Source organism: Hylobates moloch, unplaced genomic scaffold (assembly GCF_009828535.3).
Source record: "Hylobates moloch isolate HMO894 unplaced genomic scaffold, HMol_V3 SCAFFOLD_11, whole genome shotgun sequence".
Lineage (NCBI taxonomy): Eukaryota > Metazoa > Chordata > Mammalia > Primates > Hylobatidae > Hylobates > Hylobates moloch.
The window spans coordinates 50,844,178-50,860,423 of NW_026652286.1; the positions used below are offsets into that span (position 1 = coordinate 50,844,178).

Genomic DNA, 16,246 nt, shown 5'->3' on the forward strand with positions numbered 1-16,246 from the left:
AAACTAGTCCAGTGCTTAATGGTTAAAAGTTGATGGAATAAATGCATGAGTGACAGCATCAGCTGCTCCTGAACTGACATCTACTAAACACCCTACGTCCCTTCTTACTTTGGCTGTTACTGCAGTTAAATCTAAGTTTCATCTGTGCAGTTGGTGTGAGAGACCTCAGTGCAGGATATGATCTTGACTCTGATAAATCCACCCTGTGGGAACGGGCCCATTGCTGCAGCTTGCTCTTCTCTCCTCCAGAGACTGCAAGGATTCCGCTTGGAACCATCCTGTCCTAGTGTCGAGTTCTGCTCTTGGTAGATGGCAACCCCAGATTCGGGGCTCCAAGCTCCAAAGCCTGACTCTTCCGCCCTTTGCAGGAGCTATCACCCATTCGCCTGTTCCTCATTCACTTAGGTGAAGTTGAGTACCACCATCATTCAATGATAGAGAAACACCTGGGGTGGGGTTTATTTTGAATCAAGAATTCAGGTTTTGGCTCTCCAGGAGAATACCCATGGTTTTGGGGAAATACACAAAGAACAATTTTTCTGTCACAGAACTGAAGAGCATCTGTGCCTTGATAGAACATTTTTAACTGTCAAACAGAATTTTAGCCAGACTTATAAGCTCCCTTTATGAGAGGTTGTATGTGAGGAGGGAGGAAAGACAAACATGAAAAGACATATTCCCAAGGCAGTGAGCAAGCAGGGGGGCAGCTGGCCTTGCCAAGAGCAAGTAATGAGCTGGGGCTAGGCCCGCTCCTCTGGAGGGGAAACCCCTACTTTGGACATGAATGTGAATGTGACCCCAAAGGGAAGGCCTGGTTATCATATGAAGCCCAAACAGCACAGGGCCATTGTGAACACTACTACTTGCTCCATGGGTGAATTATATCACCTTTCCACGCCTCAGTTTTCTCATTTGTAAAATGAAGCTGATGATCATAATCATTTGGCAGGGTTATTAATTATACAGATGGGATAATAGATGGGAAAAGCACAGGGCCTCACACATTCCCTTGTCTTGGCTCCCACCCCTCCCCTCCCCTCCTCTCCGCTCCTTTCTTTTCTTCCTTTCCCCCTTTCTCCCTTTCCTGTCCCCTTTTCTCCCTTTCTGTCTTTTCTCTTTTCTCTTTCTTTCTCTCTCTTTTTTTTTTTTTTTTTTTTTGAGACAGGGTTTCACTCTGTCACCCAGGCTGGAGTGCAGGAGTACAGTGGGGCAATCGTGGCTCACTGAAGCCTTGACCTCCCTGGGCTCAAGCAATCCTCCCACCTCTGCCTCCTAGGTTGCTGGGACTAGAGGTGCATGCCACCACACCCAGCTAATTTTTGTATGTTTTTTTGATAGAGACATGGTTTTGCCATGTTGCCTAGGCTGGTCTTGAACACCCAGGCTGGTCTTGAACTCCTGTGCTCAAGTGATCCTTACGCCCTGGCCTCCCAAAGTGCTGGGATTACAGATGTGAGCCACTGCGCCTGGCCTCCAATTTTCAATTCAATGAGCCTAATCTACATCTCTTGCCTGCTATTCTTTTAGTTTTTCTTCATGGCCTCTATTTTCCATTTGTTAAATGATCTCTTTGGCTAACTTCTCTGCTACTGTTTTCTGTTTGTAAGCTCCTGTTAAGGTGTGAAGTCTGGGATTTCAGCAAGTGTGTGTGTGTGTGTGTGTGTGTGTGTGTGTGTGCGTGCGCATGTGTGTGGGGGTGAGGGAGCTGGATGAGGGCAAGTATCATGGTGCCTTCCTGGAAAGCGAAGAATACATGTCCCTGGACTTTCAGTCCACTTGTGCACACTGTTATTTCCAGACTATATCTCTTAGTCTTATGGTTTTTCCTAAGGTACGAGAGGTAAGGAAGAAGGTGAGTTAAGGAAGGGTGGGAGGGCAGTGATACCTGTTCACATATAACAAACAGAGATTTTTGGATACTAAGAGAACAAGTGATAACTTTCCCATGCATTATGCCGTGGCTGAGTTGGGAAGAAAATTTAAGCCCCAAAATGCATTGGTAAGAATTGATCAGAAATTCAAGCTCTGTTGCAGCAATTCTGGCTACATGATGTAATTTAGGAGGATGATGCAGGAAACACGGCTGATATTTAGCTCCATGCTCTCAGTGGGCAGTAGAAATTATAGAGGAAGCACAAACAGGAGGAATCGGGAGGTGTCAGAGACTGAGCTTTCCCCAAAGGCCACTGAACTTATGCCAGACTCGGTGTGTTTTTTGAATCTACTCCAACCAACCACAACAGGGCATAAGGACTGACGATTTGCCATCTCACAGGAGTGACTGGCAAGTTTCATGGCAAAAACAAGGCAGTCCTGAAAGGCTTCTTTTGGATGAATGTTTCACAGCAGGTAATAATGTGGTCAGAATACCTGTTGCCTAGGAGGCTCACATCTGCCACTTTCATACAGCAGGCAGCATCCTTCATGCTGTAGCGGGAGTCTTCATGAGGGCCTTCCTGGGTGGGAAGGTGTACAGGGTAGGGAACAGTGGCCTGGCCTGGCCTGGCCAGTTTATCCCTGAAGACTGGCCACTAACGTCTTCCAGCTGGGCCTCTTCCTATTCACATGGAGTGAGAGGTGGGGAGGGGGCACCCCATGCCAAGCTTGCCAACCCCATCTAAGAGGCACACATGTCTACAAACAGATGAGCCTCTACTTCATTATCACCTCGGCCGGGACATGCTCACATCTGATATTGGATTAAAGAGGTGCTAAAATCAATCAAGCTGGAGCATAATTTCCAACACAGAGTGAAAATCAACCTTATGGGCCCACGCTTAGCCAGATGGACTGCCACCACCTGGTTTTATTAAAAATAGAGGACTTGTCACCACTGACAGCCTAAATATTCCACTTTCCTCCTCTTTTTCTTTTCTCCAAAATATTCTCATGGCCTGTCCTGTCACCATCACTTTCTCATTCAATAATCTGTAATTTTAACAAATAGCTAATATTTATTGTATACTTACTATGTGCCAGACACTGGAAATACAGCAATGAATCAAAGTGGGGTGGGGAACTAAGATTTGTTAACCATGTACTATGTGCCAGGTGCTTCCCCATCCACCATATCATCTAACCCTCAAAACCAATCTGTGAGATAAACAGCATTAGGACCATTTAACAGATGAAGCCAAGACACAGAGCGGTAAGGAGAGTTATCCTAGGACACACAGCGGGTGGGAGAGCTAGGGCCATTAAGGGAGCTTTATTTCATTCTGCTGATGGTTCTTGGAGGAATTCAAAGGTCAGAATTCTGTCATCACCCAAATGGCTTGCATCGATCTAGGCAGCTGCAGGATGGAAACCACACAACAGGAATGGCTGAGATTTCTCAAGCTGTCTGTTCTGTAGAAAGTGGTTCACATGACTGTTTTATATCATAAGTCATGGAGCAGGATACGTATAAGGTACCCTCTCCTTACTCTGAGAACCAGATGAGAAGAAACTGCTAAATATAGAGTCAAAGGGACATAGGCCAGAGTTAGGTACAAGGTCATACAATTAGTAAGTTGCAGAGCTGGGCATTTGAATTCAGGCCCTCTGAATCCAAGACCCATCCTCTTTCCACATTATCAGTTCAGCAGCAGCTATACGCCAAGACCACAAGAGCAGGACCTTCACCGTTTCTGGCTCATAGAAGGTCTCCTACCTGCCATCTTGCCTGCTGATTGTATATCCAAAGAGAGGGTTATTGACAAAACTGATGTTCACACCAACGAGGGGGGTTCCATCTGATGTCATCACTTGGCCACGAATAACACAAGCATGCCTGTGGGAAGAGAAGGGAGAATAAACATGATACATCTTTCATGGTCAGAGCCCTGGCTGGCAGGGAACCCTGAGAGGCCGGAAGCCAGAAAATCACTCAGACACATCTTGTACCCAGGGGCTCATGGTGTTCACTCAAGATGCATGATAATCTTTAAAAAATATTACCTCAATTTAGGGCATCAAAGTGTCCTTGAGAGAATTGCTATTGGCAGGTGATTCAATGATCTCACTCGGAGGTTATTTTCTAAGGATACTGTATTATGCTGTAAGGAGATAAAGCTGATCACAGAGGGCAATATCGCCTAGTTCTGTGTGTGGATGTGTAGTTCAATCATCTGGGTTCTAATCTTGGCTCTGTTACTTCCTAGCTCTCTGAACTTCGGTAGGCATGTGCCAGTTCTTTGAGGCTTTGTTTTTTCATGCTGGTATAGGGTAAGCTCCACAAATGACAATGGCTATTACTGTTACTAACAGTCTCATTGGAAGTGAACATACAAAAAAGTGAGCAGGACAGAAGGTACTTCCTTTCATCTGACACTCGAGACAGGAGAAGGACAGATGCTAGCATGCTCTCAGAGTGAGTTTTGGAACCTGACACCTCTCCCAATATCCCTCCTCCCACTCTTACTCTATATTTTGGACAAGAAATTACCTGCTTTTCCCAAACTTGCCAGGCAAATGTTGCTTAGTGCCTCTGTCTGTGCAATGTTCTTCCATCTGCCTAAAATGTCATTCCTGCACTCCTCTCCCAACATTTGCACCCTTAAAGAGCCAACTATTAATGACACCTCTTCCTTGAAGCCTTTCTTGATGTCCCTAATCAGAACTAGTTCCTCTCTCCCACAAAACCTGATGCAGACACCTTGATACTCTACCAAACCATACACGCTCCTCCCTTCCACTAGATCCTGAGCTCTCTGAGGGTAGGGTCAAGATTTCTTTCTTTCTCCTCACAGTGCCTGAACTATGTTTAACAAATCCTAGGTTGCCATTGAAAACATGGTGGTTGAGCAAATAAATGGGACAACTAGAGATCATCTAGAATGGTGGCTTTTCAAATATTCAGAAACAAAAATGTTAGGGTAGATGACATTTTATAAGGACTCCAAAGTGGAACACGAATGAAAAGATCTACCCTGGATGAAGTCGAGGTGGAGGCCTCCTCTCCCTCGGGGTGATTTTGAAGGCAACTCTGTGGAGTTTCCGTGTCTGCAGAAGTCAGTTGGAAGATCCCTAAGTTAGTGGAACTTTCTCATTGTATGGAAGAGGAAACTGGTTTCCAGAAAGGTTATATTATGTGCCCAAACTCCATAGAAAGCAGATGACAGAGGCAGGACTTGAACCTGGGCCTCACCACTCCGGGTCCTACTCCAACCAGTCACTTGCCACTGGTCATGGGTGGAAATGAAGGCACTGGCTGGTGCAATGTCCTCAAGGATCCACGCACTGGGGAGAAAGCCCTCGCTGAAAGACATCTGAGTCAAAAACGCAGGCGCTGCACACCACATAACCTTCTCTATTCAACTCAGGTGAGAAGGCTTTTTCTTCTGGCCTAGGGAAGAGCTACTGACGTGGCCCATGGGCATTCATTAAAAAAAGATCTCAAATTCAGTCCCTGCCGTATGAGGTACCCACACCTCTACCTTCCTAGAGTGATAAACTTTTCTCTGTTGGATGAGAAAAGCAATTAACACCAGGCTTGTAAAGCAGCTGGTCTCACTAGTGTCAGCTTGTCCTTTCTGAAGGCAAGAACAACTACCCACAATGCACCAGACTCCCCACCCCACCCCACCCCACCCTCCTCACCTCACTCCACACAATCTGGTTAATGCTAATTCAGTCAGTGGTTTCCTTCCGAGGCCCTTGGTCTAAATGCAATTACACGGCAAACAAGTTAAGCAGGTGAGGCTCAGCAAAGACTTTCAATTCTGCTCTGAAGGTCTTCCAATGTAGTTATGTGAAATTATCTCTCCGCTAATGGGGAAGATTTATTCCACCGATTGTATTCAGCTGGTTGTGAGAGATGTTTTCTTTAATGGAGGACAATTGAATTTCGTATTGCTGGAACTCTGTCCTTCCAGAGAATTACTAACAGATCTCATCTCCTGACGCTGGCCACCGTCCAGCCTTCTCCAGACATATGTGCCTCTGGATTCTGCCTGGACAGAAACCAGCCTGGGGGGATGGCTTCCTTTCTGGGGCTGTCCTGGCTGCTGCCCCTAATATACATGCAGGCCAGCCTCCTCTGATTGATCTCTCTTTGGGGATTTCCTGATAATTGGGAAACATTGAATCGGCACCATTTGGCTACCACGTAGCCTCCAACTTGGCAAGCCAGAGCAGTTGCAAGTTTAGCCTGAGCTCCCACGGATTGCTTTTGGATTCTGGGGAAGATTAGGTTGACTCCCTGGACGCCGATAGGCCATAGAGGACTCTTGCCAACACAGGCATTTGGCTCAGGAATTAAATCCTGGAGAAAAACACTTCCATCCCCGTTCTGTTTTCATGATTTTCAGTTGTCAGGAAAGCCCAGATTAATATAAAGCCTTCCCTGGAACAAAGGAGTTGGGAAATCAGCTTGGTGGGGGCCTCTGAATTGTGTCTTGTGCCACATGCATTTGTCCTGGGAGGTTTGAAAAGATGTGAGTGCTGGGCTTCCCAATGCTTGCTTTCTGCATCCATTTATCTAATGGATACTATTAGTGGGGTGCTGACAAATGTTTAATGACCGACTTTCGAAAAAAAAAGAAAAAGAAAAGAAAACCAGCTTCACTTGTAGCGTTTGCTCATTTCTGTGGTGTAAATACTCTCATCATGGCTGTTTTCAAGCTACCAATGAGATGCCACTGAACACAGAGGTGGGAAGAGACACACAGGAGGACGCCATTATGTGGTACTGCCACCATGGAGACACAACGCTCCTGAGTAACCTCAAGAGCAAACGTAACATCAAACATGGCAAAATAATTAGAAAGTAGTAAATTTTGAGTATTTATTAGCTTTGTTTTTAATGTACCTTATTTACTTTTATATAATTTAATTTTTAATAATGGCTGTGTTTAACAACCAGCTTGCAGACTTTCTGAACATTTAATAATCAGTTCGTGCAAACTGGTTCAAGCTGGCTTCTGCATGCCACTGGAACACTGACCCTACACTGAGGGTTGGGCACTCACTCAGGGCTGGAGATGTGGCTAAGAAATAGTTGCTGCTTTGAATGTAGAACTCCGTAATGGAAGACTGCCTTAGTGAAAAACCATTAACGTGGGAGCAAATCACTGTCACCAACTTGGCTTCCCAGCTAGCTCATCTGATCCTCTATTACCAGTTCTCTATTTGACATGATTTGCTTCCTCATGGTCCCTGTCTTGGTGTAATGGAGTTTTGGGCTGTTATTTTCTACTCATCCTTAGAGTCTCATCTAAGCTGTCACCAACTCAGTAAGGTTGTCATCAACTTTTCCTGACACAATGAATCACCCCCTCCTTTGGGCTTTTATATACCTTATAAGTGTCTCTCTTAACATTTGATGGTCATATGTTTGTATCATTCGCATTATATAGCCATCTCACATGTTTACGTGTGAGCCAGAGGAGGGCTGGACCACATCTCCAGAGAGGGTAAGCATGGGATGCTGCTCTCAGAGTGTTTGTTAAGTGAAAAACAATCAAGTAACTGAAAGAGAGAAAAAGACTTGCTCGAGGTCACCCAGAAATGAATTCACTTGGCTGAGCTGACCCTAAAGCTAAGTCTTCTTACTTCTGAGGCCTTAATCTTACTACTGTGTTATGTACCTGCAGTCACTAAAATTCCTTTAATTTCACAAAAAATCAGGCGCCTACTATGAGCCAGGCTCTCTGTTAGGTGCTGAGTTCCAGAAATGTATGAATTACGATCTTCACTTACTTGCTAGAGCTCACAAAAGCCAACGTGAAATGCCCCGTGTAGTTTTCTCTGACACCAGTAAGTCAACACATGGGTTTGGCATATGTCGGGCAGCTGGGATATAAAACAAGCAATTAGGCTAGGTGAACTCTGCCAGGAGGGAGCGCTTGTGCCAAGCCAAGGGTGGTGTCAAACATACTGGCATGAGTCCAACCACACACTCAGGGCCTGACTGAGGTGCCCTTGCCGACGCCAACAAGGGAGAAGATCTGCCTGACTGCTTCCTGAAGAGAGTGACAAGGTTTGGGATCAACAGAAGAATCTGCTGGAGAGACAAAACCGCTCCAAAACAAAATCAAGCAAATAAAAAGCCAACCTCAACTGTCGCTCAGGGAAAAGTGGTAGGGCTGTGGTGACAAAAGCACTGGGCTGGGAGTCATAGTTCCCAGTTCTGACTCTGGGAACTAACTGTGTGATTTTGGAGTCATTTGACCTCTCTGAACCTCCATTCTCTCATCTGTCAAATGCAGGCTGAAGTTTTTCCCAACCTGGCATAAAATAGAATTCAACATACGTTTAAGAATTTGTAACTGTTTTAATCTCATACTACCCAATCCAGCTAAAGCAGCCCTACTATGCGTGGCTTCAGAATCTTAATGGAGCTCATGCAATACTTATACTTATCACTAAATTGTTCCCTTTATCTGGAAACTTCCACCTCTCCTAGAGCATTCACCAAGCAGTATACACCACTCCTGCTCCTTCTGGGCTACTCCTCATGAACTCTGAGTGCTGTCGCTCTGCCAGGACAATCTTTTCCCCAGCAGAACATGAGCTCCATGAAGACAGGGACCAACCACATGTCCCTTACTGCTCTATTCCCAGCATTGATCATGGTTGATGGTCATTTCTGAGTGGGGAAAAGAAAACCTCCTCCAAAACAGGTGTTTGCTCTGGAATTTGAATGCAGGGCACAGAGTAAGTTCTTGATAAATTATGGAATGAATAAAGAGCTTATGTGCTTCTGTTACTTAAGGTGAGGGCGATGTTAGAGAACTTTGAGCTACTTGACCTTGACAGGGATATGGTTAGGGAACCTAGGGCTGGAAGGGTTGTGCTCTTTCAAGAGGCCAGCCCGCACTCTCCCTCAAGGCTTGGGTACCTTCCCCTGGAAGACTCACTTGCTTCAGCCTAGCCCTGACCCTTTGATTCTATACCCTCCTCATCTGTACCACCTGTGGTCTGGAAAACTTTGAAAAGAATGCCAGAAACAAAGTTAGACTGATTATTCAATGTATATTATACAAGCAGATAAAGGAAGGCAAAGGGAGAACAACTGCAGCTTTTCTTATTTTTTGTGTGTGTTATTTTGTTATTAAGTGAAAGCAGCTGCTTTGGTATTCAGGCGACTGGAATATCATTTGGGACCTAGGTGGCAAGTGATAACTCTAGCCTTTCTCTCCTTTAAAGTATTTGCTAGTCTATGCCATTATTGATTATGTAAATCACTCCTTCGCATTGTGTCTTTTTAAACAGGTTTATTTTCCTGACTTGTGTAAATCCTTAAACTGTTTTCTGCTAACTTCTGCTGATTGAATGGGGATCTTTCCAGCATCTACTACAATTTATCTGAAGTCTTGTAAGAACATTACCTGGGCCCAAATGAGAAGCCTCACTTCACAGCCTGTCAAATTACTACCACCGAAGGTGTTTCCAGTCATAGGCTGATATTGTCCTCTCTGCAGCTCCCAAGACGGTCTTTCCAGCCCAGCCACTGGGCTGATCTGGAGCTCTCTCTTCCTAGTTTTCCATCTGACGCTCTGCCTCAGTTTCTTGAACCAGCTTTTCCAGCCCAACATCTTCTGCCTATATACGTATTCTTGGGAAACCCCTGATTATGAAACATTTGAGTCAGAAGAGCCCTTCCTGATCACCTCTTTCAAACTTCTTTTGGTAAAGGTGAGAAAATAAAGTTCAGACAGGGAATGGACTTGCCCATTCTTGCAGACTTGCAGGGGAGCCAGGACTGAATCAAATGCAGGATTTGCCATGAGAACTTGGGAGAGTCACTCCACCTCTTAAGATACTTGCAGTCTGACTGACATGTACTGAAATAATTGGGAATCCCAATTTGTCTTGGCTTCACAATTCAGAGTTCACATGATTAGAGCCGGGTTCTGGAACCATTTTTGATTGCACGCCCTTTCTGTAAACATTTTTGAGCAGGCTCCTTCAGTGTACTTGCGTTCATTTATAAATCGCACACATGTGCTACCATCGCTGGTTCACCTTGGGAAGCGTAATATACATTAGCCTTCTTGATAATTTTGACTCTTTAAGTGAACTCTGTTGAGATTGTTGATCATTTTGAATCTCTTAGTTAACTTTTGTTCAGTCTTATGAAAATAATCATTTTTAACCTCATAGCGAGGTTGAGGAAAGTATTTAATATTAGGAGTAGAAGAAGTATCAGCTCTGCCATTTTTTTTGTTTGCTTGTACTTGCACTATTAGCATTACCTTCCATTTGTATTTACCTTGCAAGAAACCTTTAAAGCCACTTTACCATTTTATGAGTAAGTTTGGTTAACACTAGATTTTATACAGATACACAGACAGACACGCATACAAACAATTATGATGTAATATACTATTACATCATAATACACAATAATACACAATAAACCAGTGTGGGTCCACTGTCTCTCTTTCTTTTTCTTTTGAGACAAAGTCTGACTCTGTTGCCCAGGCTGGAGTACAGTGGCATGATCTCGGCTCACTGGAACCTCCACCTACTGGGTTCAAGCGATTCTTGTGCCTCAGCCTCCTGAGTAGCTGGGATTAAAGGTGTGCACCACCATGGCCCAGCTAATTTTTTGTATTTTTAGTAGAGACAGGGTTTTGCCATGTTGGCCAGGCTGGTCTTGAAACTCCTGGCCTCAAGTGACCCACCCTCCTTGGCCTCTCAAAGTGGTAGGATTACAGGCCTGAGCCACTGTGCCCGCCCCACCGTCCCTCTTTCTGTGGAGTAGATCTTGATCTCCCTCAGAATGCCTCATGTGCTGGTCTAGACATGTAACCAAGTAACACAGGGACCACAGGAACAAATTGGTGAGAATCCAACATTCTATAGACATAAACCAGTCTTGCTTTCTTATTTCTTAAGATAAAAGAAACACTGTATAGATAGAGCCCCTAAAATTTCCTTCCTGTTCTCATGACCCACCTTCGGTATCCACCTTGGGACTATGATAGTGTGTATGTGACTTTTTTGTATACAAAATAAACTTGAATATGCTATTTATTATTATACCCCAAAGCCAACTTCTCATTGTGCTTCAATCTTTATAACTTATTGCAAAGCTCATCCTATATTTACCACATATATTTTCCAATAGCCTTATGCCCAAACCAGTAAAACTTGATCTAGTCCCTTTTTTAATTTTTTTGAGACAGGGTCTTGCTCTGTCACCCCAGCTGGAGTGCAGTGGCACGATCTTGGCTCACTGCAACCTCTACCTCCAGGGTTCAAGAGATTCTCCTGCTGGGGTTACAGGCTCCATAGTCTCCTTCAGATTGACAGAAGGGAGGAGTTTACCTTTTAAGTTACAGGGGTCTTCTGAGTGACTGAGTCCACGTTCCTCATGTACAGGTGAGGTCAGTGATGTCTGAAGGTGGGGCATCCCTTCCATCACTCCTTGAGGATGGGGTACCACCAGCTCCGCCATGGTGCCATGACACCACCTGGGGCATCTAACAGCAAGATATCCCAGCACTTACTGGTGTCTTCAGGGACCTGAGGCTGTGCTTCCCGCAGAGCCCAGAAACCACTGTTCTGTGGCCTCCTAGCTAAGCATGGCTGTTGAGCTCCTTCAGACACCAAGGGAGCGTGAGCTCCCAGGCTACAGAATCAATCTCTCAAGGCTGTGGGCAGCCTGGCTGCTCAATGCTGATGCTTCAGGCTGAGTCCTTTCCCATAGGAATCTTCTGGAATATTTTCTCCTGGCTGATAAAGGTGTACATGAGAACAGACCCCTTGACTTGTCCACCATACTATGCTTCCAGGGAACTGAGCCCATCAAATATGGTGAGGGAGAAGCAGGACTGAGAGGGTCTGGCCAGCAGGGAGCAAGGCCCTTGTCCCAGGTAAGTGGGTTGGTCATGTCTGGGGACATGGCTGAGAAATACCATCGTTGTGCCTGGGGACACGGGATACGTGGTGCATGTTTAGATAGGCTGTTTTCTATGCTGTGTGGCCAGAAGCTTGTTTCTAAGAAGACTTTTCATTTGATGGTTTGTGCTGTTAGAAAAATACAAGGCAGCTCTGCTAAAATGTGACTCCAGCCACAGTCTCTCAGCAGACAAGTTCATTTCATGACCATGTGTCTTGCCTTCTGTCAGGGCACAGGGCACATCCTGCTTCACCAGGAAAGGGGAAACTAGAATGAACCATGATCAGACCCACTTCATGGGGAAGGGGCTGATGCCAGGCAGAAACGCAGCTAAGGGAGTCTGCACAAAGTCCAGCTCAACAGGCTGGAGCTGAGGTGTGCAGCAATCCACAGCTGGCCTGTAATGGAAATAATAATTCAAAGGATGAGGGAGGAGGGGCTGACAGGGAGACAGGCATGGTGAAGGGGCATCTGGATGTGGACGTCCCATGTGTCACTAGGTTATCATGCCCAGGTACAGCAGGGATGGAGCTCTAGACCCAGATGTGGCAGGGATGGGAGCCTGTCAAAAGAGGGCAAGGTTTGAGTCCTTTGGTGCCAGGGCACCAGGCTGCTGAAGTCAGACACAGAAAGTGGGGCCAGGATTCAGGGACAAGGCAGAAAGCCATTTGGCACAGCTGGCAAGTCATGAGTCAGACAGACAACAGTAGGAAGGATGTGAGGTTGAGCAGCTGGAGCTGCTCTAAGCCCTTCTTCTCAGATTGGGATTGGTCCTAGAGGCCTGCAGGGTTAGACCCACAGGGTGGACCCACATGGCCCCCACTGCGGTGGGAGGAGGAGACCCGGGAAGGGGAGGCACGAGGGGCTGGATCTCTCCTCTCTAGCAAAATGCCACACAGAGGCCGCATCCCTCCCTGTCAAGCCCCTCACTGTGGGATTTGCTTGGAGCAAACTCTTAATGCCTCTGAGATCTAATTGGAGGGCCAGATAGACTACCTGCAGAGGTGCCTGCAAGGCCTGATCCTATATTCTCTATTGAGGGCAACATTAGTAATGTGAAGCATGGCTTTCTAACTATTTTAACTTCTTATTGCTTAACATTTCTCGGTGTTGGATAAAAATACAGAAAGTCTTCGATTTGCAAACAGCAGAATTACAGTTTATAGTTTGAGATACGTGAACCTTCACTTGGGACTCCAGGTTCTCTGGGACTCAGGCTTGGCTACTAACTTGCTGAGCCAGGGGCTCTCTCTGGCCTTGGAGGTTCCTCTTCCAGCGCAGAGGGCTGATGGTCTGGAAGGTCCATTCACCCACCCCTGCCATCCTAAGGTGCTAGGACATTTGCCCCAATTACACAACTACACCGATGCTTCAGGTTAAGATTCTCATTTTTCTCCCAGTTCTCAATAGTGACACTAAAACCTGTATGTATACTAATGCTATAGCTATTGCTAATATTAACATTACTGCTATTTAGTGACAGTGGCCACTGACACTTAAATGAATGCTTACTGCCCTAACACCTAAGTGTTTTATGTGTGCTAATTTAATCCCCACAAAATCCCCATGAGATATGGATTATTATTTTCATAGTGTAGAGGAGGGAAGTGAGGCATAGAAAGATTAAGAGACTTGTCTAAGGTCACACAGCTAGCAAACAGTGAGGCTGAGAGTCCAACCTCTGAGGTCAGTGCTCTTCAGCATGAAGCCTTACTGCACATGGGTTTTTTATGATGTAGTAGAATATTGGAGAGAAAGTCAGGGCCAGGTGGGGTGCTAGGGTTGTAGTGGCACCACACTGTATGGAGTTCTGAACTGAAGATGCTGAGCAGGGAACATGAAGGACTCGGCAGAGAAGAAGACAGGCTCAGTACATGGGCTCTAGAGCCAACTGGGCTTGGCTTCCAATGTTGGCTCTGCTATTATAAGCCCTATGACCATGGCCCAGATTACTTAACTTCTCAGTAGCTCAGTTTTCATTGCTTAAAACAGGGATGATAAAGTCCCTATATCATATGGTCTGCCAGAGATTTAAAGGTGTTACTACCTAAAAAACATTCCAAATAGAATATCCTTGGTAAATGTTAGGTGTTAGTACTGAACACATGCTATGAGCCAGCCATTGGGCTTCTGGGTATTTTATCTCATTTAATCTTCCAAACAACCTGGCAGGGTGGAATTAGTGACCCCACATCACAGGGGAGGAAGTTGAGTCTCACCAGCCCAAGGTCACATGCTCTCACTTTCCCAAGGACTTGAATCCAGGCTCTCTCCCTCTAACCCAAGTTGTTCCCGCTGCATCACAGTATCCTCTGCTAATGCTTTCTGTGATGGACAACTAGGAGCAAGCTCAAGCTACAAAGCAAACAGAGATCGTAATTCGTTTTTGAAATCAATAAAGGGATGATCAAGTGGCAGAGGAGGAGTTGTTAGCTGCTCATCAGGATGATGTGAGAAGTCGTTGCCTGCATCCTGAATTGAATCACCTAGTTGCTTTATCGTCATAAACATTCATTTCAATGTGGGGAGGGATTTTTAAAAAACCAACATGAATAATATATAATGGCTGACATTTTGGAGGAAGCAGGATCTTTGCCTTCTTCTATCTTCCATCAGGTAATTTGTCATTGTCTTTCTTTCCTTTTTTCTTTTTTTTAAACTGATGGGGTACCCTGTATGCTCAGCTTGTTCTGAAAATGCAGGAGTATAATTCAATAATGAATTTGCTCAGAGGCCAGCTGTCAGGAAGTTGGTGTTTATTTGAAGTCCATTAGATGATCTCTGCTGCTCGGCCTCTTGAGGGCTTCCTGAGGGCTGTCTAAGGCCTGGGTGGAGGTGGGGGGTGGGGAGCAAATGCTATTCTGAAACTGCTATGCCACTGACGCTTGCATATGGCTTTAGGTTCGCAGTGGGCCGATAAAAAAATATATTGCATACACGGTCATTTCTCTTTTCCATCATTTTTCACTCTTGAAAACTCTTGCTTTTAAAATTCCTGGAAGCTTTGTGCCTTTCTATAGGGTGTGAAAGGAATTCTAAGACTTAGGTGGAATCAAGGTTATTTCACTCCTGTGTAGAGCCAGTTTTAGGTCCTGATTGAGACGAAACACTGGAATTTGGTTAGTGAACGGGTGAGGGTCAGATCTTTCTCAGTTCCTGCCCCTAACCCACTTTTCTGGCCTCATATTTCCCTATGTTCTTCTTTCTCCCACGTGCCCCCTTTGCTCACCATGCTCACATATCACAAATTCCCTAAGCCCATCTTGATTTCAAATGTCAGAGCATGTCTTCTGACCTTTGATGTGGAAAATAATGTCACCATAATTATCCTCCAGCCACATTAAAATTTTCTCCATTCTCTGATTGTCCTGGAAAGTTACGCTGTTGCTCACGCTGGTTCTGCAGTATAGAATGCTTTCTACAATCCTGTTCAACTGAAACTCCCAGTAAGCAATACAGCTTATCCAGCAGTTCATTCATACACATACACATATAACTGAAATAAGTTTCATGAAATACATATTCTTTTTACAGTGGTGCACTGATATTTTCTATTTCCTTCTACTCCATTCCAGTTAAATTTACTTCTCTTTTTGAAAAGAATAGTTTCGACCTGCTGAATTGATTTCATGAGGTACTAATGGGTTGTTGTGACCTGCAATTTGATAAATGATGCTCTAATGGCCAACTCTCCTGACTGAAATTTTTGTCTCAGGCTGAAGGCCATCTCCTGCCAGAAGTCTTCATTTGTTCATTTGTTTTCAACAGCACACGTTTACTATTGCCTACTCTAAGCCCGCCCTGTGTTACATGCTGGAGAAGCAAAGCTGTAGGAGAGGCAGCTCTCACGGTGTAGGCTCAGGGGGCAGACGTGAAGTGGGAGTGATGGTCTTGCCTTTGAGCTCTCAGCACTTTTGTCTCTACTTCAGGCACTCAGCAGGGACTGGCTAATTCATTGATTTATTCTATCATTCACTGTGGTTCACTCTGTGCCAATTCCTTTTGGTTCAATGACAAACAAGGCATGGGACCCACAAAGAGCCCCCAAAGTAATGGGGTGAGATATCTTCTTCTTCCACACCTAGTGCAGAGTAGGTGCTGGTCAATACTTACCAAATGAAGCTTGTGTGTGTGTGTGTGTGTGTGTGTCTGTGTGTCTGTGTGTCTGTGTGTTGAGACAGGGTCTGGCTCTATCACCCAGGCTGAAGTGCAATGGCATGATCTCTGCTCTCTGCAACCTCTGCCTCCTGGGTTCAAGTGATTCTCCTACCTCGGCTTCCTAAGTAGCAGGGACCACAGGCGTGCACCATATTTTTCATAGAGATGGGGTTTTGCCACATTGCCCGGGCTGGTCTTGAACTTCTGAACTCAAGTGATCCATCTGCCTCGGCCTCCCAAAATGCTGGGACTACAGGC

The 16,246-nt window shown here is 45.3% G+C and overlaps 1 protein-coding gene across 1 annotated transcript in view; it reads right to left on the reverse strand.

The window, feature by feature from the left end:
• Nucleotides 1-16,246, reverse strand: part of TENM4 (teneurin transmembrane protein 4) — a 417,322-nt gene that overhangs the window by 73,034 nt on the left and 328,042 nt on the right. Inside the window, exon 17 of the mRNA XM_058446567.1 lies at nucleotides 3,653-3,772. Within this exon, the coding sequence (XP_058302550.1) occupies nucleotides 3,653-3,772 (120 nt within the window). The remainder of the gene's footprint in view (nucleotides 1-3,652; nucleotides 3,773-16,246) is intronic.